The 27,613-nt window shown below is 46.0% G+C and overlaps 9 protein-coding genes across 9 annotated transcripts; 4 read left to right on the forward strand and 5 right to left on the reverse strand.

Annotated features, from left to right (window-relative positions):
• Positions 1-1,403: 1,403 nt before the first annotated feature.
• V1508DRAFT_464841 (general substrate transporter) lies at positions 1,404-3,292 on the reverse strand (the record flags this gene model as incomplete). The annotated part of the gene is made up of 4 exons (XM_066942907.1): positions 1,404-1,991; positions 2,048-2,200; positions 2,257-3,049; positions 3,100-3,292. 4 exons carry the CDS (start codon positions 3,290-3,292, stop codon positions 1,496-1,498), a joined length of 1,635 nt encoding a protein of 544 aa, XP_066792471.1. The 3' UTR covers positions 1,404-1,495.
• A 3,879-nt stretch (positions 3,293-7,171) lies between these two features.
• V1508DRAFT_361768 (glycoside hydrolase superfamily) lies at positions 7,172-9,118 on the forward strand (the record flags this gene model as incomplete). The annotated part of the gene is made up of 5 exons (XM_066937202.1): positions 7,172-7,513; positions 7,569-7,698; positions 7,751-8,168; positions 8,224-8,565; positions 8,614-9,118. The coding sequence occupies 5 exons, from the start codon at positions 7,172-7,174 to the stop codon at positions 9,116-9,118; spliced, it is 1,737 nt and encodes a 578-aa protein (XP_066792472.1).
• Positions 9,119-9,323: 205 nt separating this feature from the next.
• On the reverse strand, positions 9,324-11,339 carry V1508DRAFT_427678 (general substrate transporter). The gene is given in 3 exon segments (XM_066941708.1): positions 9,324-9,660; positions 9,678-11,034; positions 11,084-11,339. The coding sequence occupies 2 exon segments, from the start codon at positions 11,299-11,301 to the stop codon at positions 9,717-9,719; spliced, it is 1,536 nt and encodes a 511-aa protein (XP_066792473.1). The 5' UTR covers positions 11,302-11,339; the 3' UTR covers positions 9,324-9,660; positions 9,678-9,716.
• A 702-nt stretch (positions 11,340-12,041) lies between these two features.
• Positions 12,042-13,916, forward strand: V1508DRAFT_393357 (uncharacterized protein; the record flags this gene model as incomplete). The annotated part of the gene is made up of 2 exons (XM_066937970.1): positions 12,042-12,171; positions 12,232-13,916. The coding sequence occupies exons 1-2, from the start codon at positions 12,132-12,134 to the stop codon at positions 13,914-13,916; spliced, it is 1,725 nt and encodes a 574-aa protein (XP_066792474.1). The 5' UTR covers positions 12,042-12,131.
• Positions 13,917-15,029: 1,113 nt separating this feature from the next.
• Positions 15,030-16,736, reverse strand: V1508DRAFT_406997 (glycoside hydrolase superfamily; the record flags this gene model as incomplete). The annotated part of the gene is given in 6 exon segments (XM_066938817.1): positions 15,030-15,356; positions 15,376-15,550; positions 15,586-15,888; positions 15,937-16,210; positions 16,263-16,653; positions 16,683-16,736. The coding sequence occupies 6 exon segments, from the start codon at positions 16,734-16,736 to the stop codon at positions 15,030-15,032; spliced, it is 1,524 nt and encodes a 507-aa protein (XP_066792475.1).
• Positions 16,737-20,653: 3,917 nt separating this feature from the next.
• V1508DRAFT_444592 (uncharacterized protein) lies at positions 20,654-21,647 on the forward strand (the record flags this gene model as incomplete). Its single annotated transcript, XM_066942402.1, has 3 exons — positions 20,654-20,804; positions 20,859-21,154; positions 21,216-21,647. The coding sequence occupies 3 exons, from the start codon at positions 20,654-20,656 to the stop codon at positions 21,645-21,647; spliced, it is 879 nt and encodes a 292-aa protein (XP_066792476.1).
• A 1,005-nt stretch (positions 21,648-22,652) lies between these two features.
• On the reverse strand, positions 22,653-23,832 carry V1508DRAFT_406998 (uncharacterized protein; the record flags this gene model as incomplete). Its single annotated transcript, XM_066938818.1, is given in 7 exon segments — positions 22,653-22,724; positions 22,796-22,834; positions 22,867-22,962; positions 23,022-23,213; positions 23,233-23,343; positions 23,432-23,594; positions 23,759-23,832. The coding sequence occupies 7 exon segments, from the start codon at positions 23,830-23,832 to the stop codon at positions 22,653-22,655; spliced, it is 747 nt and encodes a 248-aa protein (XP_066792477.1).
• On the forward strand, positions 23,501-24,184 carry V1508DRAFT_427691 (uncharacterized protein). Its single transcript, XM_066941709.1, has one exon. It carries the CDS (start codon positions 23,870-23,872, stop codon positions 24,080-24,082), a length of 213 nt encoding a protein of 70 aa, XP_066792478.1. The 5' UTR covers positions 23,501-23,869; the 3' UTR covers positions 24,083-24,184.
• A 1,295-nt stretch (positions 24,185-25,479) lies between these two features.
• On the reverse strand, positions 25,480-26,436 carry V1508DRAFT_427692 (HNH endonuclease-domain-containing protein). The gene is made up of 3 exons (XM_066941710.1): positions 26,270-26,436; positions 26,117-26,174; positions 25,480-26,061 (listed from the first exon to the last, which is right to left on the reverse strand). The coding sequence occupies exons 1-3, from the start codon at positions 26,387-26,389 to the stop codon at positions 25,703-25,705; spliced, it is 537 nt and encodes a 178-aa protein (XP_066792479.1). The 5' UTR covers positions 26,390-26,436; the 3' UTR covers positions 25,480-25,702.
• Positions 26,437-27,613: the final 1,177 nt, after the last annotated feature.

Genomic DNA, 27,613 nt, shown 5'->3' on the forward strand with positions numbered 1-27,613 from the left:
TATAGGCATTGGTTAGGTACCAGACAGCCCGAAAATGAGTGTCACCACCCACAAACAGTGAAAACTCGAGTAGTATCTGCACTATTGTGTGAGCTGATATTAATCAGCATTTAGTCAGCCCCAAATAACCCTGACCCACGACCACACAATATTCAACACTTCCACCACGCTTAACGTTGCTGCTATGATTAGTGAGCGTCGCATCAGCGATGGAATCTCGATTGCGTCGATTGCCTCGTCCAGAATGTCGCCATCAAAGACAAAAACTTCATTGCCATCGGAGATTCGATACATTTTCTTAAGCGTCTCCATCTTGCCCACACGATAACCCAGTAGCACTTAGCGTCGTATATCATATCATAGAGAACCCTCAACAACTTGCCTGATGTCTGTGCAGAGAAAAAGCTCGTGATTGGCTTAACTCCTACAGGGGGCCGCTTCCAATATTTGCGCTCCTGTGTACCCTTGGAATCGCCACAATATGTGCGAGACAAATGCGCACCCGCACCCGCTCCTTCAAAATAATGCACGGAGAACAACGCATTTCTCAATGGCTCAGAGTGCCTTCCTTTAATCGCGTTATCGAAACTGACGCAGTGGAAATCTTCGGTAAAGTTATTGTCATCGTCCGTATCTGTCTGACATCTCCGCGCAACGTTCTTCGCGTCCGTGATCTGTTTCTTGGATTTTGCTGGCATTGCAGTTGTGATGAAGGTTACATGAAACCCTGAACCCTGAACCCGTCGACGCGACGAGGCTCGGAATCAGGTGACGCCACGAGACTGATTATACCTCTCATATCTATGGCATAACTACGTAAATTACAGTGGTATATATTAGGTAATCCCGCCAATATTACCCAGCCCCATAGTAAAGTGGCTGTACAAAATGTAGCAAACCTCGGTCGGTTTTGTTTTCGTGAAATATAAACTAGCAAATTGTGGTTTTAAATGGGCAATCTATCATCTGATTTAATTTGTAGGAGGTTATCGATGTGGTGCCGCGACATCATGTTTCTAGAAAAGTGGTCAAAAATTTGGTCGGTTCTTGCTGTCCCGCACCAATGGTCAGTCTGCTATCTATACTGAGATGATAACTGTATACAATTACTAGCACTTATGTACACCAACTCTGACGGATCTTCTGATCTCGTGTCTGCTGTGTTCTGAGATTGCCAAATGAAGCAAGTCCATTCGGCGGCTTTGGTGGGCGAGCGGGGAGTTTTGAGTTAGTCATAGAGTCATTGTCACCTCTGTAGGAGACGGTATTTGCATATATACAGACTTGAATAGTCGTGAGACTGGTCGTCATCGAGATCAAGATTCTCAGTCTCCTTTCCTGCACTTTCCCCTTCAAGTCAATATCACTTTTATATACATTTTTCACATCAGGGAAGTATTATTATTTATATAAAATTTGGAATTAGTAACTAAAGGCGAACCAAATAAAAATGAGTATAAACAAAACCACCTGAAAGCAATATGGAATATTTCGCTCAAGCTTGAACCTTCTCCCCGACAACGTTCGTTGTTGCTTGTTCCCTCTTTACGGCACGGCCGTCCATAACCAAATATTTGGAGAATTTGCGAGGGGAAACGCCATCGGCATACATTATATCAATCTCCCTGTATGTAAGATTTTTCGTCTCTGGTTGGGCTAAATATAATCCCAGAAGAATGAAGATCTCGGCCCCAACAAACAAGAACATGACTTTGCCGCCAAAATTCAATTGATCCGGGTTGATAAAATAGGGAAAAACCGAGGAGAGAAGTAATGCTGTTAATTGCTGGCACATTAGGGTTAATGCAATTGTCTTGGGCCTCGTGATTTGTGAAGAGGTCTCTTGCGCCACGGCCCATCCATAACAGCCCACAGTTGCGGTATAAAGCATCGACCAGGTGATCATGAAAGCTAGCAGGGCCGTATTTGCACTGACGTTCGTCTTCGGAGCAAGCGAGGTGCCGCCAACGATTACACTCCATACAGCCAGACTTTAACATAACATGTCAGAATTGTCCATCTATAGTTATATCGGCAACAAGCTTACAGTGTTCCACCACCGATTAATCCCACGCGCCGCGGGACCACATTGGACAAAAACACTGCCACAAAATTGGACCCAAATTGCAGCGCTGACGAAATGGCTGTAAGACCGAATGCGTTTGTCTGGCCAATCAGCTCAAAGTAGTAGGTTTGATATCTATGTGCATAATCAATAAATCAGGATCAGGGTAATCATTTCTAGACAATACGCACGTGTTTGCAAAATACCCGCCGCTAAAATTCTGGACCTGCAGACCCAGAACAGCGACCAAAGTTCTGCTTCGATTCTCGCGGCTGAAAATTGATTTCCAAGTTCCCTGCCCTCCTATCTCAGATTCTCCTTCTTGCTGCTGTAGTTCTTCTCTTATAGTCTTAATGCGCGCATCGATGTCAGCTTCTGACCCAAACAGCCTCTTGAGGGCCTTACGTGCGTCAGCCTCTCTGTTCTTCTTCAAATACCACACAGGGCTCTCTGGTAGGAATGGGAGACCGCAGAGATATATCACAGGGATCAAAAATGTCAAGACAAATGAGAGTTTGAATGACCACACCCCAGCAATCTTGGATGCGCCAAAACCCGTTATAGACGATAGAAAGAAGCCAAGGACTATGATTATGTTGGTCAATGAGCTCGCAGAGCTACGAAGGGCCGCGGGTGAATTTTCCGTGACATAGAGGGGTGGTAAGGCAGTTGACAAGCCTACCGATACACCAAGCAAAAGTTTCGAAACGAAAAGAACGGGGAGATCCGGTGCAAACACCAAAGCAAACGAGGAGGAGATAGAGATGAAAACAGCGGCATAGAGAATCAGTTTTCGTCCAAATGTATCCGCGAATTGACCGACAAGGTATGCACCGAAGACCTGACCGATGGTGCTGGCGGCATTCCAGAGGGATTGCCAGAGAGCAGGAATCACCCACTGGTCACCCGCAGCATAGTAGTTGCCATATATCTTTCGAAACTCAGGGAATGCGATCGCAACTCCCGATAGACCGGCATCGTAACCTAGGAATTATTGTAAATGCAATGCATAGGCTAAATCAAGTTGGAATTACCCCAGCCAAATACTAGAAGCATCACATAGAGCGTCCACCAAACGAAGCGCTTATATTCCTTCAGGTTCATCCAGAGAATGCGATATTGAATGCGATATTGTTCCGCGCTGTGATTGCCAGAGTCAAGTACCGTTTCGACTGCTTCGAAGTTAGCTTTGTCATCGTCGACAAGGTTGTTATGAGCAGGATCCATGGCGGTTATCGACGAAACACGGGCAAAGTACAGGTTGACGAAACAAGAATACTGTTCTGCGTAGAGATTGCGAGCAAGATGTTGAATCGAGTGATTGAGACCAAGGAATTTCATGGGCTCTTTAAAAGATCACATAGGAGCCTCCGAAGATGGCGAAAAATTCTGTAAGGTTTGGTAACCAATCACGCTACGAACTAAGTGATGCGGGGTCCCCACGTCACAAGGGTCCTCAATTGTGGGGGTCAGGTGGGACTGGGTGGTTGTGGTTTCGCGATTCGGCAGTTGTTCGCTACATCTTCGCTACATCTTCGCTACATCTTCGCTACATCTGTTCGCTTATGAATTGTCGAGGTGGCAAGAGCCGAAGTGTCTAAGACAAGAAAGTTGGCGACTTGTGCCACGTCGTACTCCCTCTTGTTGACAATGCAGATGTTTTCCGTTTTCTCTAGAGTCAAACTGAATGTGCGTGGTCGTTCAGTGCATTACTGTCCTGGCGGTTCTAAATTGATTATTGTGAGATTCTACGAAATGAGATGGCCTCATGAGCACTACTATTCCCTGTACATATAACAGGATGCTGCATGGGGCTGCAGCTCGTAGCGAAATTAACAATTGGAGAGGACTTGGACCCTCATATTTGCCTGCTCAGACGTTACAGCGTGCAGCTTAAACTACCAATGCAGCCCTTACAGCACCGGCAGCTTAATGAATGGTGGCGAGGTATTGTGCTGCTCTAGCTCATGCTCAATGTGCGGACCGAAGAAATTATACTTTCAAATAGCCCTGAACCTTCGCTGGCCATCGTAGTTTTGGAAAGTCGAATGCACGGACATACTTTTATTCCCTTTGTTTTTGCCTTCCCCGTCATTGCTAGACTTTGATTGGCCAACCATTATCACTAGAACGCCGGCAAAGTTCAGACGGCCCGTCACAACAACCTTTCCCGGGCATAAACGCTGTGTTGTGCATGCCGTAGGCAAAAAGATCTGACGCATTGTTCGATTAAAGTCCAACCCCAACCCTACTATTAATGATGGGCAGACCCTAAATCCTTGTATCTGGGCAGTGTGGGCATCGCCGCATGAGCATTATCTGTTATCGCAGCAAATCCTCTGGCTTGTGCGCACGATGCATGCTGGTAATAGACTATGTCATGCCGCTGTTATATACAGAATCATCTTAACTTTAGCAACCGTTCAGGATTTACTTCGATTGAGACCCTGGAAAGGACCAGGTGCACCAATGACTGAAGTACGATCGGCAGCCGTACCGTGGAAATTATCGCTTCTCGACCATTTAGACTACTTCAAGAGTGAATGCCGCAATTATTGGAATATGCAGCCGCGTTCGGCAGACAAGTTGAAAGATTGACGAAACCTGCCCAGGAATGCGCCTTGTAGCCTCCTATTTCCTAATCACTGCATTTCAAAGAGCCAATTCAGAGTTGCGAGACATCTTAGTGATTTCTGTCCTATTGATCATTATCAATAGACAGTTAATAGTACAATGCCTTCAAAATAGACATCTTCGGATTCAGCGCAAGCTAATCATAACAAAGTTTAAGCTTTCATCAACAGAAACTAAATACTCCTTCTTGCGAGCAGTAAATTGTAAATTCCTCCGTAAGAACTACTTAAAAATATATTATCCTTTAGAACAAACTGAATCATGGAGGATAACGTTAGAGCTTAGAGTAGCTACTCGAGACAATAAAATAAGTTCAGAGCGGCATTAAAATTTCAAGCTTAGTAAATCGACGCCGAATAGCTAAGGGTCCGTTTCGAGAAGTTGACCACTGTGAATCTCTGACTGGTTACTTGGAACTCACCATGGTGGAATGCCAAAGCAAGACCATGTGGAAAATCGGCCGTCGTTGGTTTCGTACTTCGACTTTTCGACTAACTCGAGAGCGGTTGGATCTCTAGAGGGTCGGGCCGTCGCAGAGGTCTACATGGGTTTCGTACGTTTCGGCCGATGGTCGATTTTGATAAAATCAAAACTTAATCTCCTGATGATGGCAATGATGGTTATATCATACTTATGGCGTGACAGGTTCTCCAGTAAACTTGGTCGTGGTCGCGGTAATTTGAACCCGTCCTCCTTCACATGCACCACAGTCCATTATCCACAATGGTGCCTACAATTGGAGATCACTTCCCTGACATCGATGCTTTCAAGCATGCGATGAGGTCCACCGCTATTGCGGAAGGACATCAATTTATCACAATCAAATCCGACTCTACGCGCGTCCGGTTGAAGTGCAAAGATGACACTTATCCTTGGAATTTGCATGCAAGCCGCGTAAAGGATAGTATTTTGTTCAAATTGCTGCAACTAACAGCGTTCATAGTTGCAATCAAGTAGTGCAGACGAACAGGCACGCCAATAAAAGATGGGTCTCTGATACGGATGAGGGGATCATAGAGCGGAAAAAAGGCTGCAAACCTACACACTTGACGGAAGATGTTCATCTTGATCACAAGATTAAATTTGACTACCTTGTGGCAGCAAGAGCCAATGAAACTTTTCAGTGGCATTTTTGACATTATCTCGAAACTTAATCGGGGAGCTGCAGAATCAGCGACGAAGTCCCGAAGATTTCCCGTCAGGCTCGAACACTCCCCTGGAGTTATAGAAATCCCGTACAGTTCAGAAAAATTCGCAACCAGGCCCGGCAAAATCATTCTAGGCAAGTAGTTTTGGGAAGACTATGATCTGACTTGGTCCAATGTAACTTAACAAGCAACTCAACGCTCTTGCCTAAAAACATGTCCGAATATTTTCCGAAGGCACTCGCTTCAAGTTCTTACCTCTGATTATATTCCTTGGAAATGTGACCTACATTGTCCCATGGATACAATAAAGCCGACGTTTTCCCGGGCCTAAAGGAGCCTGCTGATGATGGGTGGTTGCGGCCAACTGTTGTAAGGATCATGTTGCTTGAATCCCTTGTGAATATCCATATTGTTCCTTTTCGGTTCACCTTACCAACGGCGGTCCGATTCCCTATGACCCATACCCCATACCCCATACCCCATAATTCACAAAATTACATGTCTTCCATGAATATGATGTGCTCGTCACATCTAGCTCTACATCTCACGCAGAAAACGGCGATTATTTATATATGCATCTACCAATGTCTGATGTGACACGTACACGCAAATCACCCCATACCGGCTTCCTTGTCTGGATGTCATTCTTCGATAGAGTCTGCCTCAATTTAAGTTCATATCAGTTGGAATATTTTGTTCGTGAATACCTACGGACACTCTACTAATTGAGGCTTAATACCGTTGACCCGGTTCTATTGCTTTCGGGTTAATGCATGAGGCGATGGGTCGGAATCTCCTCGCTGTACAAAGCGTGCTGGACTTGTGGATCAGAGTAGTTCGTCCGAAAAGTATCTGGAAGAAGTTGCGGGGCAGCCAGTCGTCGCCATTTTCCAGTCGGACCTAACCCTGAAGCCAAATTAATGTCATGAGTCCCTCAAATCGGATGCGGAGTCCCCGTCATCGCTGACAATCATCATGGCTGATGCTGCAAGCGAAGTACGGATAACGAATTTGGCGGATGCGGATATCTGCCAAATTTTCCCATATCCGCATCCGCCACAGTCCTGAAACTAGCCTCTTCTCGCATAATTAAATACAATCAATGGTTCACTAAATATTGTTGACGTAAAGATTTATTACAGTGTCTATCCTCGGACATAGTTCAGGGTTGGGGAAAAATCGACGTGAAGGGAGGGATGCGCATCTCGGCAATTCCTGAATTGACGTCATCGAACAAGTGCAAGCTCAAGGTTTCTTTTAAGTATAGTGTCCCACATCTCCACCTTCCATTCCGGACCTTTCGTCATCTTTGCTCACAATCGTAATGGTTCACTGGACGGACAATGTCCACCGTATATGGTGGAAAGAGGCTAGCATATACCATATCTATCCAGCATCTTTCAAGGATTCAAACGGCGACGGTATCGGCGATATTCCCGGGATTGTTTCAAAGTTGGACTACATCAAGAGCCTCGGTGTGGATATCGTGTGGATATGTCCATGTTACAAGTCTCCTAAAGTTGACATGGGCTATGATGTCTCTGACTACAGAGACATCGACGAGCAGTATGGAACCATGACGGATGTTGAACTCTTGCTCGAGGGACTCCATTCCAGAGGAATGAAGCTGGTTATGGATATGGTTGCCAATCATACCTCTGATCAGGTGAGTTTTGTCCTTAGTTGACTTAGCCAGCGATCGCTAATCCGCCGCATTGCAGCACGAATGGTTTAAATCTGCTCTCGCTTCGAAAGACAGTCCATACCGAGATTATTATATCTGGAAGAAGCCGAAGATTGGTGAAAATGGAGAAAAACTTCCGCCAAACAACTGGCTCTCTTTATTTTCAGGTTAACCATTTTCTGTTACAATTCTCTCCAAGCATCTGACGATAGCATACAGGAAGTGTGTGGAAATACGATGAAAAGAGCGATGAATTTTATTTCCATCTATTTGCGACGGAACAACCGGATCTGAATTGGGAAAATCCTAAAGTCCGTCAAGAAATTTACGACATCATGCGTTTCTGGATAACCAAAGGCGTCGATGGTTTCAGAATGGATGCGATCAATTTCATTAGCAAAAATCCCGCTTTCCCAGACGCTCCTATTACTGTACCTTCGTCGAAATATCAACATGCTGCAATGTATTACTCCATGGGGCCCTGTCTGCACGATTATTTAGCCGAAGTGGGCAAAATTTTGAAGGAATATAATGCTTTCAGTGTTGGTGAAATGGCTTATCTATATGACCCAAATGAGATCATAAAAATTGTGAACTTCGACAGGAATGAACTGAATATGGTCTTCCAATTTGAGCTGTGAGATAATATCTTTGCAAAACACATTTTGTTGCGTTATAGTAATATTTAATAGTATCGATATAGACAGGGGTCCTTTCCATAAGTACTCCCCGAAGAAGTGGACTCCTCGGGAATTCAAAGACATTACCAACAAATGGCAGGTATTCATGCAGGAAAACGACGGCTGGAACGCGTTGTTTCTGGAAAATCATGACTGGGGCCGTTCAGTGTCGAGGTTTCTCTCTGATACGCATGAGTTGCGAAAAATAGGTGCGAAGATGTTGGCTACATTCATTGGACTTCAGAGTGGGACTTTGTTTTTGTACCAGGGCGAAGAGCTTGGTCTGGCTAACATGCCGAAATCATGGCCAATTGAAAAGTACAAAGACTTGGAGACGATTAATTACTACAAACAGTGAGTATCCTCAAGCATCGTTTTCTGTGGTGGCTGATTATTATAAAGGTTACTCCATGACAAGGTATCCCAGGAAACCTTGGACACTGCGATGGGGGAGATTCAAAAAAAGGCTCGTGATCATGGGCGCCTTCCGTTCCAGTGGGACTCCAGTGACTTCGCAGGCTTTAGTTCTATACAGCCTTGGATGGATGTAAATGAAGACTACAAGGAATGGAATGCTGCGGGGCAGGTTGATGATCCCTCGAGCGTGTTCAGCTACTGGCGTTCAATTTTAGATTTGCGACGGACGTACAAGGATGTGCTAGTCTACGGCAAATTCGAATTGGTAGATCCAACAAACGAGAAAATCTGTGCATATCGGCGAGTATTCGGACGCGAGGCTGCTCTGATTGTAACTTCATTCAGCGACTCAGTGGTGACATGGACTCTTCCTCAAGACCTATTGAGGCCGGGGAGAATTGTATTGTCCAATTATGGAGACGTAAAAGGACTACAGAAGGAGATGGTGGTGCGTCCTTATGAGGCACTTCTGTATATTGTAAGTAATTGACAAGGTTTGAGCATCCAAAGTTTGTGTTGAGAGAATGGATGGAATATCGTGATGATGGAAAATTTTTTATTATTTACAGCATGCCTGCAATTTATCAATATGAGCTATTGGCTAGTCGCACGTCAGGCTAACTACTGGCAGTCACACGTGCTTTTCGGTATCGATTGCGGATGGGCTTGTATTCCATATGATAATAAGCTGGCCATCTACTAGGTCACGGAGATCATGTGTAATTGCAGGGTTAGAATCCTGTGCTGAACAGGCACTTTAACCGACATGAATCCGATAACATGCTCAAGAACAAATCATCGCATTATCCTGTAAGCAAATCCTGAAAGCCAATATCATCTGTCATTTAAGTCCCATCCAGCCAGTGCATCAAATCTAGTCTTGTTCAGCAACTCTTGTGCAGCCAAGTATAGCGCTAGCGCTAGCGCTGTTACGTCTATCTTTGTTCGCGTCATTGATGATCGATGATGTATGAAGTATGACTGCTGTAGAGTGCTGGTTTGCTGACGAAGTGCTTCAACCTGATCATTGCTGTTATGGAATCATTGCTATTGAGGAAGATGTTCGCAATGAATTTGTTCTTGAGGAATCAAAAGGAATTCACCTGTGGATGAACAGTCAATTTTCCCATTTGAATATCCTTCGCAAGCATGTCGAACTTATTCGTGGGCCTCGTGGCTATGAATGATTTCCACAGCGGCTTTTGCTCACCATGCTCAAATATCTCATCCATTTCCTCTAGTGTGCGCTGCTTTGTCTCGGGTGCAGCAACCCAAACATGAATGAATGCCGCGATATCGAACGACCCAAAGAGGAAAAACATGACCCAACTGATGGAGCGGAGCAGCAGCGGGACGAAAACGGCCAAGACGAAATTGAAAGCCCAGTTGGATGCGGTCGACAGAGCGACAGATCTCGCGCGGACGCGCAGTGGGACAACTTCGGCTTGGTATATCCAGGATATAGGGCCCCAAGATATGGCGAAGGAGCCCACAGTGATGCAGGAACCGGCGAGAATGGCGCGGCTCACGGCAGGATGGTCGACGACTATCCAGGTAGTAGGCTGGTTTGGGATGGGGTTGGGTTCACCGTACGCCTTGAGCAGGCCGCCGATGAGAAACAGCCAGAAAGCCATCGATACCGCACCAACTAGGAGGCTGGGCCGACGACCCCACTTGTCGACCCACAGGATGGCAGGGATCGTCATGACGACGTTGATGATGTACTGGGCCGACGACGCGAGTAACACGTTTCTAATACCTGCGGCCTCGAGGATGTATACAATATAATACATCATTATGTTGATTCCCGTCAGCTGACTCCATATTTGGATCGCCATCCCCAGAAAGACGCGCCTGCGCATCTTCCCCGAGAACAGGTCACGGATCGAATTGGACGGTACGTCCAACAAGTCGAGCCGGACCCTGTCCTCGATCTCTTTGTATTCTGCTAACACAAACGCGTTGTTGACATCATTGTTTGCCGTGCGCAAGCGTGCTAGGACCCTTAAAACCTCCTCCCATCGGCCCTTGCTCGCGAGCCAACGGGGAGAGCGAGGGAACCAGAAGAGGCCGACAAACAAGATAACAGCGGGGCCTGCCTGGATCGCCCACGGTACGCGGAACGCGGCCTCCGAATTAATAAATGAGCACCCGTACTGGATAAAATATTGAATCATGATTCCCATGGCCCCAGCCAATGACTGGAACGAGACAATGCGTCCACGGATCTTGTGCGGCGCGATTTCGGACTGATATGTGGGTATGAGCGAGGCCGTCAGGCCGATGCAGAGACCAGATATAACGCGTCCAGCAACCAGCATCGCAACGCCATTCGACGTAGATTGCACCACAGAGCCGATGCACCACAGAAGCAAGCCCACCTGGATAGTGATCTTGCGCCCAAACCTGCCAATCTCAGCAATTTACAAACCCAGCCGACCACAAGAACACTTACCTGTCACCGAGAATACCAGCAAACAGTGCACTAACAAATGATCCCGCAGCCATTGCGCCCGTGATGGCACCCTGCCGTGCTCCCAGTGGATTGCCGTAAAAGTCCCGGTACTGGTGGGTTCCCAGCACACCCGACATGGACGAGATATCGAACCCGATCAATGCGACGCCGACAGACAAAAATGCCGAAATCGTGTAAACGTTGACAAGCCGTACCATTGCTGGTTGGCCGCGGCCGCCATGCGATACGTGATGGGACGTATGCGAGCCAGAAATTGGTTGGGTGAAGATGTGACGACGGAAGGGTGCGAGTTGCCGTGCAAATGTCCGATGCTTTCCCTAAACCACACACTGAATTTTATTAAGGAAACCTTAATCTATGACACTTAAGTATAAGAATCATTTAGCGCTGGAAAGTTTCCTTATCCACGAGCAAAAGACGAACTTAATTCGATATAGATGCCTAGACCGAATGCTACTATTCTACCATCCTACATTGATTTGATTAGTTAGGCTTTGAAGCTTCAAGCTTGAAGCCAGTTTACGATTACTGGTTCAGGGGGGCGAGCTGTCAGTTCCGAACTAAGTCCGATTTTGGCGACAAGTCCTACCCCTTGTCGCGCGTACCAACTGACCGCTATACCATAATAACTTTGAATAGCGCGGACGTTAAGGCATAAATGTGGCCGAATCGAAGTGTAATGGAATAATTGGTGGCAATGTTTTATTAGTTAGTGCAGATTTTGCTAGTTCGATGGCCGGACGGTAAATATGTGTCAGCGCCTGACAGCACAGCGTGCGCGCTACAAACCTAACTACTGGGGTGGCTTCAAAACTGAAAAGTTGGCGCCCGTTTTTCCCGACTCAAGCTATAGCACACAGACCATGTGACATTTATTAACGTTACACTGATATGGGCCTGCCCAAATTTGCTGTCCTACCTTCTGACCAACCCTAATCCGACATCCCCGCCTTGTCCGGCCATAGCCTTTGCTTTGTCTTCTTACGCGACTTCTTGCACAATTTCCTAAATGAGTCTATAGCCCAGAATGTGGCGGAATCGGTTGCGATTATCGTGTGACACCGAAGGTAAAATACTGGGGAACTTGTCTCCCAAATCTTTTCGCGGCTTCTAACAATATGTAATAGGGAAACTCAGTAAGATATGGGACAGCATCCGACGCCACATAGATAAGCGGTACCGGGAAACAGAAGAATCATGTGATATGCAAGTGACGCACTGTTTTTCGACTAATTCAGCATGTTTTACAAGAATAAATGATATCAATGACGAGCTACTCGTTCAGGCTAAGACCGCGACAGAGCGGGAGCACCAGATGACCCTGACTCAAGCTATCAAGACGCACCCAAAAGCTGTTGGATGGTCAATTCTGATATCTGCGGCTGTTATCATGGTGGGTTTTGATACCTGGTTACTAGGTTCATTCTTTGCGTTGCCGCAGTTCGTTGAGAAGTTTGGAAAACCTCAGCCAGATGGCTCTCACGTGGTTACAGCTGCGTGGCAGGCTGGATTGACTAATGGTGCATTGGTAGGCGAGATTTTTGGCTTATTCCTGGGAGGTTTTGCAACTGAAAGTTTTGGTTACCGCAAAACTATGATGGGTGCGCTGGTCGGCATTTCTGCATGTATTTTCATTCAGTTTTTTGCTCCTAATATCAAGATATTGCTGCTCGGTTACATTTCCTGCGGCGTGAATTGGGGAATATTTCAGGCAATCACAACGTCTTACGCATCGGAAATTTCGCCGATTGCACTTCGTGCATATCTAACGTCGTATGTCAACCTCTGCTGGGTAATAGGCCAACTGCTAGCGTCTGTTGTTCTCAGACTCATGCTCTCAGTGAACGGCGTATGGGCTTACAGAGGCTGCTATGCCGTCCAGTGGTTTTGGCCCATACCCCTAATAGTCGGCGTGTGGTTTGCCCCAGAATCTCCGTGGTGGCTGGTCCGCCATGGTCGAACTGAAGAAGCGGCCAACTCTATCGATCGACTTGTCACAAGGGCCCGTTCGGACTCCAACACTGAACAAAAAGTCGCAATGATGCTTTACACTAACGAACTTGAGCGTAAAGCTGCTGAAGGTACATCTTTTCTGGACTGTCTCAAAAGGACCGATCTTCGAAGGACTGAGATCGCGTCTGTCGTGTGGTTTACCCAGGCCTTTTGTGGAACTGCTCTTATAGGTTACTCGACTTATTTTTATGAACAAGCGGGGTTGCCGACAACCCAATCATTCAACTTTACTCTCATTCAGAGTGGCATTGGAACCATCGGAACGATATTTTCATGGGCCCTTATGACTTTTGCAGGTCGTCGCACATTATACCTTAGGGGCATGTGTATCATGTTTGTGCTCCTCATCGCCATCGGCTCGATCTCCGCGTTTCTTATCAATAAGGCAGCCAGCTGGGCGATCGGATCTTTACTGCTCGTCTTCACTTTTGTCTATGACTCCACAGTTGGTCCTGTTTGCTATTCTATTGTTGCTGAAATTCCGTCTACAAGACTTCGCGCGAAATCGATCGCAATGGCTCGAAACGTTTACCTCGTTGGTAGCATTGTGAATAGCGTCATTACTCCATATATGCTTAATCCAACGGCCTGGAATTGGAAAGGTAAAACAGGGTTCTTTTACGCAGGAACGAATGCGATATTGATGGTCTGGATATTTTTCAGACTGCCGGAGTCTAAAGGATTGGCATACAGTGAGCTTGATGTATTATTCCAGCGCCGTGTAAGCGCCAGAAAGTTTAAAACTACTTCTGTGGATCCGTTTGCGGCGGCTACTGTCCAACAGGAAACAATCTTATAATGTTTGAAATCGAAGACGCTAACAAAAGTTGGCATCAATTGTTACAGGGACTTATCGCGTGAGTGAGAACATGATGAACCTTAGCTAACGCTCGATGCGTCATCGTTGCGCCATTTGTAACGCAACTACACAGATTATTCGACATCAGACTATGGACAATGTGAGAAATGACCGAAAGTTGATCAGGACGATGACGTTGGTGTCAGGAACACGCCTGTTCCTGAGTTTCTGAGGGTATCGTACCACGGCTATTGACGGGCCGGTCCCTGCGTCGGCGACAGCCGAACCGTCTGAGCCCTCCGCCAAAACAGCACTCGGATATTAGGCTACGTTTCCTTCCGCTCGGATGCTCGGGTGTTTGGATTTGGTTATTTATTGGCTAGTTTTGTTTTCATGATAAAAGTTTTCATTGGTTGTAGAGGCTCGGACGGGGGCGCAGGAATGCACATAAAGACAAGCTGCTCCCCGCCGAGTCCTCATAGTTGATATTCTAAAATATATTGTTGCAAGCCATCCCGCTAGCGTAACGTCTATCAATCCATATCGTTAATTTCATCAGATGAAAGCGGGGATTGGAGCACAATCAGAACTCTTTGTCAAATACATCTGGGCATATCTGTTACGCGACGAGATGTGCATAATCTCCGAGCAGATGTCAAGCGAAAAGATTTCAACTGATTGTCTCCCATACAAGCGTTATTGTTCCAGCTTGACGAGGATTCGGATTATATCTCCTTCAGATTGTATCTCCTTCAACCAACGTGATTCTAATCAACGGGTTACTGGACTGATGTTTATTCACAATTGGGCAATTGAGATGCTTCGCCGTCATTGTCTTCTTATGGATAGCACGTATAAGACCAACCGCTTTCGGCTACCATTTGTTAATATCGACGGTATGGCTTCCATAAATCGCACCTTTACCGTTGGCAGTTCCTTTCTTAGCGATGACAGGGAGGATTCTACTTGGTGGGTCTTCCAACAGTTACAAACCGTATATGATCGACTGGGTCTGAACACCCCTGTTAAGTATCACTGGCATCTGGACGATTGGGTTTGGATATTGAAGACACTAATTGTTTATTCTATATAACCAAAACGTAGGTATATCCTTTAAAACAGCAAAAATGACTCAAATGGTCGTAAGACAATCTCTCCAGCTATATCGATTATATCATAGTTTGACAACAAGATCTTACCTGGTTTAACATACTCTTCGGGAACAGCCCATTTGGTCTCAGTATCTTTGAACAATGTGACGATCAGCGCGTCACTAGAACCATACGTGCGCTTGTATGCAAAAACACTCTCGTTTAACGCATCCACAAGGCTAAATGTGCCGTACACCAGGATGTCTTTAAACTCTTTTCGTAGACGAAATACGGATTGCCAATAAGCGTACACACTGCAGGCATCGTTTACTTGCGCTTTAGTATTCCACTCTGTAGTCCTCGTTGACGTCCATCCAGGGTACGACCGAACTGAAGCCAGCATAAGTAGTCTGGTCCCACTGCATTGGAGTTCTAGCATTGTCGCGTGCCTTTTTTTGCATTTCAGAAAGAATACTAGCAAGAACCTCTTGCGATGCTCCGGCGGCAACGTTTTCCGCGTAATTGTTAAGTGATTCGATATTGCTTTACTTGGCGACGCCCCATAGAAGGTAGTTAACATTTGTGCGGCGACCCTGCGAACATTTGGCACGTCGGAGGCGAATCGGGAGACAGATCTGGCCTGGTCGTGATTCTCTGGATAAATTGCGTTCCAGCCATCATTCACCTGCATGAATGTTTCCCACTTGTTGACGATTTCCTTGAGTTCCGTCAGTGCCCAGGTCCGCGGAGTGAATCTGCCGGTAAGACCATGGTCAAGGTTGACAATTTCAAACTGGATAATCATGTTAAGTTCGTTACGTTCGAAGCCAACGGCCTTAATTATCTTAGTTAGGTCGTACACTCTTGGCATCTCACCAACGCTTAATCAATTGTATTCTTTCAGGATCTTTCCTAGACCTTGAAGATACTCATGGAGACGGGGACCAGACGAAAAGAACATATTCCCTGGCTGGTATTTCGCTGCGGGATTGGTAATAGGCGCATCCGGCATGGCGGGATCCTTGCTGATTTGGTTTATAACATCCAGACGAAATCCATCGACGCCCCTGTCGAGCCAGAAGCGCACGACATCGTGCACCGCCTCCCGCACTTTTGGATTTTCCCGATTTAAATCGGGTTGTTCTTTGGCGTACAAATGAAGATAGTACTCGTCGCTCTTTTCATCGTACTCCCATGCACTGCCTGGCGTTCAGCGTTAGAGCGACTGATATTGCGCACATTTAAGTAGCCTTACCTGCAAAAGATGATGACCAGTTGTTAGGTGGCAGATGCGATCCATCGGCGGCATATTTTGGATTCTTCCATATATACCAGTCACGATACGGGCTGTTCCTCGACGAAATAGCCGATTGGAACCACTGATGCTTATCAGATGTGTGGTTGACGACAAGGTCCATGACCAACTTCAGGCCGCGGTTGTGAAGGCCACTGATAAGATCGTCAATGTCGCTGAGAGTGCCGTATTGCTCATGAATATCTTTGTAGTCAGAAATATCGTAACCCATGTCAACCTGGGGCGACTTGTAGCACGGGCACAACCAAACGATGTCGACACCAAGACCAGCGATATAATCTAGCTCAGATACAATTCCAGGGATGTCTCCGATGCCGTCGCAGTTGAAGTCCTTGAAGGATGCGGGTAGATTTGATAAACATTGGACTCTTTCCACCAAGTCCGGTGAACCGGCAAACCTTCTGTGATCGACATTGTCTATTCACACGTAATATATCGGCAATTATTTGGTTGGCACAGTCAAAAATGGTCCGGGGTCAGCTTTTATATCTTCACCTGAGCAGGGACCAGAGATTCCTCGGTCTCTCAGAGCGGAGCTTCTTCGGTCTCAAGCCAGCACCGCCTTGCGGTTAATTTGGCAAGGTATTATGGTGCATCCAGACTAGTCCCCACAATGTACCTTGGCAGCAATTAAAACATAATAACGCCACCACCTTTAAGAAATTCGGACTAAAATTAAAATAGATTGTAGATCAAATGTAGGGCTGTGACGGATGCGGATATCCGCCTAATTTGACCGCCATCCGCCATCCGCCATCGCAAGTTTGGTGGATTTACATCCGTTATCTGTCATCCACCATTACAAGTTTGTCGGATCCTCATCCGCCGTCTTGTCGAAAAATCCGCCTAAGTATCCGCCTTGATCGGATAAATCTAAATGTTTTTTTGGGTTAGAGGATTTCCTTTCATAATTTAGCGCCAAACGTTATTTGGAAATCAAAATTCACCCGTTTTCGTTAATGCGACTCTCTCACCTTAAGTAAATAAAATAGTCAGGATTGCATAGACAATGTCCTTGTCAGCACACGCGTACGGCATCGACGATCTGTATTCTGCAAGCCCGTCGACAAGAATATGAAATGTTCTGCCTGAGCCGCACACATTTAACATCCCCTTGCATCATTTGCACTTCCGTTGAGTCTACTTTCATCACAGGCGATAACGCCAGCAACAATGAAAGTATGGTTTCAGCGTTGTATGAAAGTCTTCGAAGAAAATATGGACAAGCCGTTCGCTTTCGGGGCCAAGACAGCTATGTTCGTTGTTTAGCGCATATTCTCAATTTAATTGTGCGAGACATACTCCATGCTTTGAAATCCGGTACTGCTGGAGAAGCTTATGCAATGTGCGACAGTTTGAGCAATCGAGAAGCATGCTCCTTTGAGGACCAAGGTGCCCTGGCTAGGTTACGGGTCCTTGCGCTATGGATTGATCGAAGCCCGCAAAGACGTCAGAAATGGAAAGAGGTGTGCAAATTTCTTGATCTGCCGGACAAATTCATTGAATACGACGTGGACACTCGCTGTAATTCAACATTTCGGATGTTGAGCGATGGCTTGAAAGCGAGGACACAAATAAACAAGTTCCTGCAGCTGCAAAGCGACCTCCCCATGCCGTGCTTCAGTGGCAGTGACTGGGCCCGTCTCCAGCAGATACATGACATTCACTCAAAATTTAACGAGCTCACCTTGTTTATCTCCAACAGGAAGCCGCAAATCAGTCTGACTGGACTGTTCCGATGTATTACAGCTAAGAACAAGCCACGCAAGCTCTGAAATACAACTAAAAATAGCTCTGATATATGCTATGTTGCTAAAAATAATTGGTAATGCTATATCATGTTGCGTTCTTAGCTGCTATACGTAAAAATATGGTAGATGGCGGATAGGGAGCGATCTTCTTGCTGGGACGATCCACTTGCTTGCCGATCTCGTTATATCGTGCCATATTTTGCTGCCCAATTATCGCGGTCATTACATTGGCAAATGCTTCGCAGTAGTTAGTCTTCAATAAATCCAAGAATTCCACCTCTGACAATTGAATAATGATGCCCCCGACTGTCCGTATTCATCGTTACGACCGTCCTAGAGAACCAATAAAATGGAACCGTACGTCCTATTCTATTATTCCATGCTAATATATTCGAGCGTATGCCTGCTTTGAACACTCTCATTTTTCAAAGTAAAAGTCCCTATAGCACCTAATAAAAAGCATTATAGTTATCCAGAAGGAAAGGCTCGGTCGGGTCACTGCACACCAATGAGGCGGAATGGCCGACCAAGCCCAAAGTTCAACTACAAGCTTTTTAACTAGAGAATTCCGAGCTAGCGCTGGCCAGCCTAATTCACTGTAACAGCTTGAACTCCTTTTCAGATGTTTACGGATAGGCCGTTCAATGCGTTATACGAGACCACGATTATACCATCCCCGGTAACTACCTCGGTTAAAAACCCTTCAGAATAACAGCGCATTTCCTTGACCTAGTCACACTATCCTAGGAATAATCGGACAAGAATATTCACAAGAAAACCGTCAGGGGAAGTTTCTAAACACAAGAAAAGGTGACCGAGGATTGATGCTATGCTAGGACAACTATCCACCATGGGTCACTGCGGATGGAAACCCTGATCCCCTAGATCTTTGGGAATGTAATGATCGGCTCACATATCAATGAATGAGGTGTCATCTTTTCCCTGACATAAATGTATATTCAATGCATTTTAACCCCCAGTTGTCGCGACGCACGATCGGTACTCTTTCTACCGGTCTCTGGAATTCGTGTGCTTCTTGCAATCTCACATCTATACCACATAAGTTTGGAAACAGTGCATAAGATGGCGTTCAGAGCTGTCCACAAATTTGATAGCAGGCCCAACTGATTCCACACGGAATTCTACTCAACTAACGACCATGCAGACGAAGTTGCCGCAGACTCGTCACGAGAAAAGACTTAGCTAACAAATTTCTCAAATATGTCTCGTCGTCCATTAATTGTCGACTTGCATGCCATATGTTCGTCAACCGCAGAAAAGGAGTCAAATGCCTTAACGCAAGGATGCTCAAGAATTTGTTCTATGGGTAGACGCTGCTCTGGACAATATCTCACTTTGTGCAAAAGGTCCGCGAAATTTTCCACCTCCGTCTCTGAGAATTTAATCCCTGGTGGACCAAAAATAGGCTTAGTCTCGATACTGACACTGTTCGAATTGCACTCTCCAGCGGTACTGTAGGCTGACTTTCGTTCTTCCCTATATCTCTGATCGTTTCCGTTAACGAATGCTCCTCGGACAAACAAATACCGACAGTGCATACATCGACGTCAGGTGCCCTGAGCACCATTCCTCTTTTACTTGCTAGGCGGTCTATAGAGCCTCGATTTAGTGACGTATCACTAACCCTGCTGTGACGTGGTCACTAAAAGTACTCTCTCAGTGAGGCTGAATAAATATCAGGCCGCTGAATTTATTTGGATCAGTTATGCACAATAAATTTAGAGACTGCCCTATAATGATAACGGATCTCTTTATCCCGGTTACCAAAGTAAGTCGAGGAATACACAGAGTATACTCGACTGTCTGTACAGAAAATTCCAAATTGAGAATTTTAGATGATGTCCGGTTGGCAGTTAATCTTGATCACAATAACAATTGGGGGTCTCTAATTGAAAAATTACTGGTCACTAAAGCTCTTGGAGCGTAACTAGTGACGAGTGTATGGAAGGTTGATTGCTTTTCAATGCGCTCCCATGAGGAGGACAACTGGTAGGTGTAGACACCCGCCCAACGCCCACAACACGAAACGCTGTACGCGTTCAACGCCGTGGCAGCATATTCTATTTGCCGAGTCCACGTGAAGAGTTTGGATCACCCGAGCAGTGCTAGTTTGCGCTAATCCCGGGGGGTGGGGAGGGTGGGGTAATTTCTTATGGAACGTGCGGGATTTTTCTCGTGATGGTTTCTCGCACAAAATGGTCGAGCAGACCTGACAGCTTCCCCGCAGAAAGGGATTGAAGGTGGTGCAGTTCAGATACAATCGAGCTTGGACGTGCGATAATGCTAATTACTGCTGGTTTTCGTTGTTTGTTAGTGTCAAGTGCACCACCGGTCAGTTAATCGAAGGCACAAAATCGTTGTAAAACATGCGGTATCAATTACGTAGAATGAATCCTTCGGCCTTTTTGCTCCACAGGGCCGAAATACGCCCGACGAGAACTATTGTCGGCAATAGATCGGCAACTTCTATTTCATCTTGAAACAGTGATTTATGGCGAAGAAAGTACCAAAAACAACTTCCTTCGTGATGGCCAGAAACATCATCACTGCAGATTCCCTATGAGTTTGTATTGCGCTCATCGGGCGAATCTCGGAGCTACTTCGCGACATGAGGTTGCGCACAGGCCAACATCTACTCCACCGGACCTCGTGTCACGCCGCCGTCGTCGAGGGGCACAGTCCACGTTCCCCACATTGTTACTTCCTTCTAGTCTTGTTCCATGGCTGGCACTGACAGATTTCACCATTCTAATCTCTCAGTAAGTTTTGCCACCCTCGATTGGGAGCCCTGCGACCGTCCCCAACCTTTTATCCGCAGCTTGGCAGGCAGGATTATCTAATGGTGCCCAGGTGGGAGAAATATTTGGATTATACTTTGCCGGTTACGCGGCCGAGAGGTATGGATACCGCAAGACTATGACCTCGGCGCTCCTCGCTATTGTTGCCTTCGTGTTCATTCAGTTCTTCGTTTCCCATATCCAGACGTTGCAGGCCGCCTATATTCTCCGTGGTCTGCCTGGGGGAGTGTTCCAAACAATAACTACAGCCTACGCGGCCGAAGTGTGTCCAATTGCACTTCGTCGCAATCTCACCACTTACGTCAACTTGTGCTGGGTTTTAGGCCAGATTATTTGCTTCTGGAGTCTTGCGAGGCATGCTAAACGTCCACAATGAGTGGGCATATAGAGCCTGTTACGGAATTCAGTGGTTCTGGCCCATTCCGATAACCATAGGCGTCATTTTTGCTCCTGAATCGCAATGGTGGCTTGTTCGTAAAGGCAGATACCAAGCCGCTGCGAAATCCATAGAGCGCCTTACCACGAAAGGCGCCCACACGAACTTTAACACTGAACAAAAGGTCGCCATGATGGTCCACACCAACGACATGGAGAAAAAAGTTTCCGAGGGAACGTCATATTTCGATTGCCTGAAACACACCGATTTGAGACGGACAGAGATCGAATCTATTGCTTGGCTTGCACCAATATCGCAAAGCATGGGCATCAAGAATGATGTCATACCGATTGCAGATGAAGGAGTTTGCCGGCAATGACTGTGATGGAGTGATTGACCATACTCTCCACGCTGGTGCCAAAGAAATCGTACTCGTGACACATGATGAATGCTACTTTAATAGCAATGATGATCCTGCTGTGACTTGGAAGGTCCGTGACGAATCGGTGATCAAGAAGAAAGGCCAGTGGATGGGACTGATCCAGACTTTCAGTATTGGGAACAGGTTCTCGAGTTCACAGAAATATGCGGGCCACACAGTGGAGAGAATATGGCAGAGCTGTTGCAGAAAACCTTGGCAGCGCTCCATATCGGTTGCAAGGTTCATACAATTACGGCATACAATGCTGCAAACAACGAAACGAGTCCGAACTATATTTGCGTCTACAGGAGCTGCTTCCAATAGATGACACAGCTGCTGTTTATTCCGAGCGATTACACTTCCAAGGCGTTGACAGTTATGTCCGGTGTTTGGCACATGTACTGAATCTAATTGTCAGCGACATTCTTTCCGCTTTGAAGGCAGGCGATCGCAAGACAGTAGTGGACGCTTGTGACTTAATTCAAGCAAACCAGCAGATTGGATCCCATTCGGCGCTGTCCAGACTGCGAATTATGGCTCTCTGGATAGCAAGGACACCACAGCGAAAGCAACAGTGGACGATTATATGCCAAGCAAATAGATTGAAAGAGAAGTTCATAGAGCATGACGTGGATACCCGTTGGAATTCCACCCATCGAATGCTCCGAGACGCACTGGAAAAGCAAAGCAGCAGATAAGGAAGTGGATCGAGTACCAGCGCTATCTTCCACCATTTACGACGGAGGATTGGGGCCGCCTTCAACAAATCGAAACTGTCCTGGCAAATTTTGACGAATTCACTCTTAAAGCAAAAGATTAATGTGACATACAAATAGCGCCCAGGCATGATCATCATCTAATGCATATTGTAAGCAATAAAAGAGCTACGTCCTATCCAAAATATATTAGCCAGTTTTGCGACGATATTCATATCCCTTTTCTCTTGTAATGCTAAGATAGCGATCACTTTATTAACAAAGACCCTTGCGCCTGCATAACGTCACCCAGCCTACTTGATAACTCAAATTCCATACGCTCGGCAGGAGCAGGGCCGCTGAGTATGGCATCCATGGTATCAGAGCCGGAGGGATATCTTCATCAAATACTGGTTCGCCCGCTCCTCTCATGTTGGCCAGAACAGCCTGCTGGAAGTGCCAAAGGAGAATGTTGTCTTAACGTGGTGCGGATCTTCAAGGTCCCTGCATATAGGATCCAGTTGTCGTCCTGCGAGGCCCAAGCTATCATCAAGGAAGCAGACTATGCGATAATCATCCTATATCAAGTTAGATTGCGGACTCCTCTCGACATCTGCGATTAGTGTTTTCTCCATACGTTCGCGTTGATTGAGATTTCATACTGGTCAAACCGGTGATGTACATTCGTCTGGAGTAGAAGTCCATTCTGAGGAGAATTGACACTACCATCACGTTCGTCTAGAACGACTAATTCCCCGGAATTGTAGTTGTGAAACATAGACTCGAGCGCCACAGGAAATACGTGCGCTGCATCATATCCTGTCCAGCGCTGTTTACGTCAGTGGAACTCCCGTAATTACGCATCCGCGATCACGGTCTCGAACTGCGGCTGGCAATGACCTAACCCTCCCTGATGCAGAGAGAGAGGACATGGCAGAAGAAGTTCGTTTGTAGTACGTCTGTGACATCCATGTGTCCTTGATAATAAGTAAGTTTACTATCTTTGTAAACGTCCCACATCCAATTATACTTACTATCACTCTCAACCTCATACTCTCCTGGCAATAGAGGGTCCTGCGTTCGCTGAATGTGTTCACGGCCATCATTAATTTTGTAGACCCGAAGTGGTAAGTCATGTATGATCAGCACATCCAACGAGTCTAAAAATGTGGTTTTCGTGAAAGTCGGGTTTGTCAAAAAGGTACAATCCCTTTCGAAATTCGTGTCTCACAACGTATTCATCAACGGAGATTATGCACCGTAGTTTATCGTGTATGCGCCTTTCGCCCCTATACTGGTAGGACAAGCTAAAGTAGACCAATTCGAAGTCACTTATCAATATGGGCTAAGCTGTGTGGCCGCAGGAAGCCGTACCATGAAGTACCACCTAGACTTATCAGCAGCCTGTATAATATATCTTCCAGAATCTCTGTCACTTCTCTGGCCATCTTGTAACCAATAATCACACTCTCATCCAAGTTCGATATGGGTAGCGAAGGCCACTCAGTATCCCGTCAGAAAGGAGAATTTGCTGGCCCTTGCGACCGAGATGCACAGATTTTACATGAACAACTTCATATTCCGAGAGCCATTGCATCATTCTTCAGATTATTTAGATATGCGAACAATAAAGATAAAGCTATTTTGTTCCTTGGCTGGTGCATCATTTGTATCGCCCCTTTCATAGATGATCGATAGCGTCGTAAATTGAGGTTGGAGAGCTATTTTGATGACAGGTAATCCGATTCTTGATAAAATTTGATCAGGAGGTCTCTATTGGGTTCCTTCTAAGAGCCCCAAGGAATAGGAGTCTCGAGGACCCCTTCGACTGGCGACGGCGTCAGTAGTCTCACATCTAGCCTTGAAATCACACTTTCCGGGTCAAAGGGCATTAGTCCTGCCCCTCGAAAACCACCTTGAATATTCTTTGCTGTCATTGAATCTTGAAACGCGGCGAAGAAAGTGGGAAAGAAGTCTTCCTTCGTGATGTGGGTTATACTAGCCCGCATCAAATTCTCGATTTGCCGACCGTACGAATACTTTAGTGGGCCAAAACATCCCACGTCAAGAGGTTGAAGGATATGGGATGAATGGGGAGGCATACAGAGCGTATTATATTATTCGTCTTGCAAAAAAGTTCGAAATCGGTAGAGTGGTGACTTTCATGTCAATCGAGGATAAGGAGTTTAATATTATTAGTTAATTAGCAATCGACTCCCATCTTCCCTAAAACCTTACTGCAGGTTATGACAAAGTATCGACCATTTTCGATTGCAAGTAACTATCTACCGGAAACCATGGCACGACTGAACCAACCGAGAATCTCCTTTGTGGCCGACCCTAGACTCGCTGAACTGGACGACGACGTCTCCGAAAATTCATTGAAGATGTGACGGAAGAGAATGCACCGGAAATCCCTGTTGACAGTCTTAACGAGATCCTCCGCGGCGTATTGAGCGATGACACGGCCGCAGGAACAGGGATCCGAGACCTCTTGCGTGGATGTTTGTGGGACGCGAAGGCCTCTCAAATTGAATGCAAGAGTTTAGAGCGGATCGCGAAAGAGAGCGAAGATGACGCGATGGAAGCAAAGAAAAGAAACCTTATCGCCGGGACCCCCCTGACACCTGGTCCCGTGCGCCCCTAGTTAGAAGTCCTTCTCCCGGACCTCGGGCGACGAAGTGGACGAGATTCTCAACTGTCGCCGGACAGGCTTGGGATCGAATACTTAGACATATGGTTAAGGAGGGATGAGCAGACCTGGGAGCCAATTACCAATCTTAGTCCTTGTGCTGAGCTAGTGGATGAATTCACCGCCGTCATCTCCGGAAGCCACACCCGTCCCACGTCGACTCTTTAATTACATTTTCAGATTTTCTGTCAAGTAATATCCTTTAATAATGAATATAAATTACCCCCATTACATATGAATTCTATAACAAATCAGACCATGCCAATTCTTTACAATACCAGTATGTACCAGATATCACAGGTACTTATTTCCACCTGAACGCTTCAAGCTGAATCATGATTGTACTATAGGCTTTGGAGAGTCCCAGGCAAGAAGTAGCCACCAAATCGAGAAGAAAGCTCTACCTCCATCCGCTTGGCTGCTGCTGGCCCGCTGAGGATCTCGCCCATCATGTGGAAAGTCAGTCTCAAAATTTGGTTCTCCAGCCCCTCTCATATTCGCCAATACTGCTTGACGAAAGTGCCACCTTAGCAGTTCATCTCTTGCACTCAGATCGTTATTTGGATCTCGACAAACAGGGTCAAGTATTCTCCCGTCTATGCTCCTATTACCTTCATCGAAACAGGTTATCTTATAACATCGTCTGGGTTGATAGAGAAATAAAATCCATCAAATAACTCGTGGATAGTGAACTCCATAAGTAGTCCATTCTGGCATGAGTTAATCCCCGTGTCACGCTCCCCTTTGTTCGTAATCCACCGAGAAAACCCACTCTGCACCCAAAAATCTTCACTGGACAATGGGAAGATGTGTGCGGCATGGAAACCAGTCCAGTTATCTCTATTAGCCCGCCTGTTAATTGTCCCAGTGATCACGCACTTCCCGTCTCTCTTACAGACCTCAGTTCGGAATGTATTATCTCTGCCTGTGGATGATTGTGAAATTATTCGCATTATCCATGGCTCATCTGTGATAAATATTGTGTCTGCGGCAAATTCAGCAGTCGCTACATACAAAGAATTCCTTAGAATCAACATTACCTCTGCGAGAATAGGGCCTTATATCATAGTGGCCTGGCTGGAGAGGCTCGTCAGTCGGCTTTAGGTCGTGTCCGGTGCTTCGCAAGGTTACGCGAGACGGACCAGATGCAACAATGAGGATGTCCAGCATAGAGAGAAAGGTTTTTTGGTTACAGAAGGATTCAATATCAGTCCACCAACTGCCTTATCAGGCTCTGCAAAGTTGTAGAAATGGACATCTCTACCGATTGCTCTTCCGCCCGCCATATTCCTGCATTGCCGATGCACCCTCATAGCGTAGGGTACCGATCAGATCATATATGATCCGACAGCCTGAGACCGACAGCACCGCTGTTGAGGCGTAATTGTCAATACATAACTAAATCTTCGCCATTTATGCGCTACCTGACGGCACAAGCGTCCTAGGTTGCATCTGCGCAAACATTTGTGTTTTCGTTTAACGATCCGCAGTCGATCCTCATTCGAGCAGAGTGTATCTGTAAAGTGGAGTTGCTTTGTTAGAGTCTGTCTTTACGCGGCATTGTGGATTTGATTTCGCAGACAGTGAACGCCGGTCTCAGGATATGTTGCTATCTGTGATACTGCAATAATATTCACCTGTAGGTTGTCGTCTAGCGTGACCACTTGTGCTTAGAGTTATGGTTTCTTGTGGTTGACTTATTAGTTTGCACTTGTACGCTGTGAATGGTTCAGGATTCTGAATTAGTGGATGTTACTTTGTCATTCTATCACCTGTCTGTCTGTTGTTAAGCTTGTTTGGTGCATCGGATGCAGGGGAGAAGAGAATGGTTTATTGGTAAATTAATATTGTGAGGAGAAGATTAAGGCTATCCATTTCAACTGTACATGGCTACTTCGACTATTTATCTGTTGATAGCGCCAGTGGCCAAAGCGCCAGGCGTGCCAACAGTCTTCACAATCATTGGCAGCGTCCACTGCGTGCCATCAAGACCATTGGCTATTTTACAACAATTAATAGTGCGCACGGATTGTGTGATTGGTCTTCTGCACGTTAACGATTCTGAGGCTGGTATGAATGAGAGGGTGATAAGTGCTGTGGTGTCAGGTGTTATATCACAGCTAACGATATTAAATACAGGTGATTTGTAGATTAGATTTGCCGCGTAAATAAACCCCAATGCATGATTCCTAGAAAACAAGGGTGAGCCTACATGCATCACTTTGACGTACGCAGTGCATCATTTGAGCAACTCAGTGCTGTTGTACGAAGTCCGTCATTTTGATTTCTTTAACTAAGGAGAAATTTTTAAAGTGACTGACTTGGTACGGCACAAGTTGGCGTCAAACTGGCTAACTAAGTACGTCAGATTCATGCACTCAGTAACTCAGAATGATAGACCAACTTGTCACGGTGCACTGAGTACATCACAATGTCCAACAGTCTAGGGATCGGCATGGATAATATCCAGGCCAATTTTTCCATATCCATATCCGTATCCATATCCAGGTAAATTATCTATATCCATATCCATATCC

Source organism: Lipomyces doorenjongii (assembly GCF_038497915.1).
Source record: "Lipomyces doorenjongii strain NRRL Y-27504 unplaced genomic scaffold V1508scaffold_128, whole genome shotgun sequence".
Classification (NCBI taxonomy): domain Eukaryota; kingdom Fungi; phylum Ascomycota; class Lipomycetes; order Lipomycetales; family Lipomycetaceae; genus Lipomyces; species Lipomyces doorenjongii.

Coding starts and splice junctions, on each gene's coding strand:
- V1508DRAFT_427678 (XM_066941708.1), bottom strand. CDS start 11,301: ATGGTACGGCTTGTCAACGTTTACACGATTTCGGCATTTTTGTCTGTC. Junction 11,035..11,083: donor GCTGGTATTCTCGGTGACAG/GTAAGTGTTCTT, acceptor TGAGATTGGCAG/GTTTGGGCGCAAGATCACTA.
- V1508DRAFT_427691 (XM_066941709.1), top strand. CDS start 23,870: ATGGGTAGCGAAGGCCACTCAGTATCCCGTCAGAAAGGAGAATTTGCT.
- V1508DRAFT_427692 (XM_066941710.1), bottom strand. CDS start 26,389: ATGAGGGTGCATCGGCAATGCAGGAATATGGCGGGCGGAAGAGCAATC. Junction 26,175..26,269: donor GACTGATATTGAATCCTTCT/GTAACCAAAAAA, acceptor CACGACCTAAAG/CCGACTGACGAGCCTCTCCA. Junction 26,062..26,116: donor AAGGCCCTATTCTCGCAGAG/GTAATGTTGATT, acceptor AATTTGCCGCAG/ACACAATATTTATCACAGAT.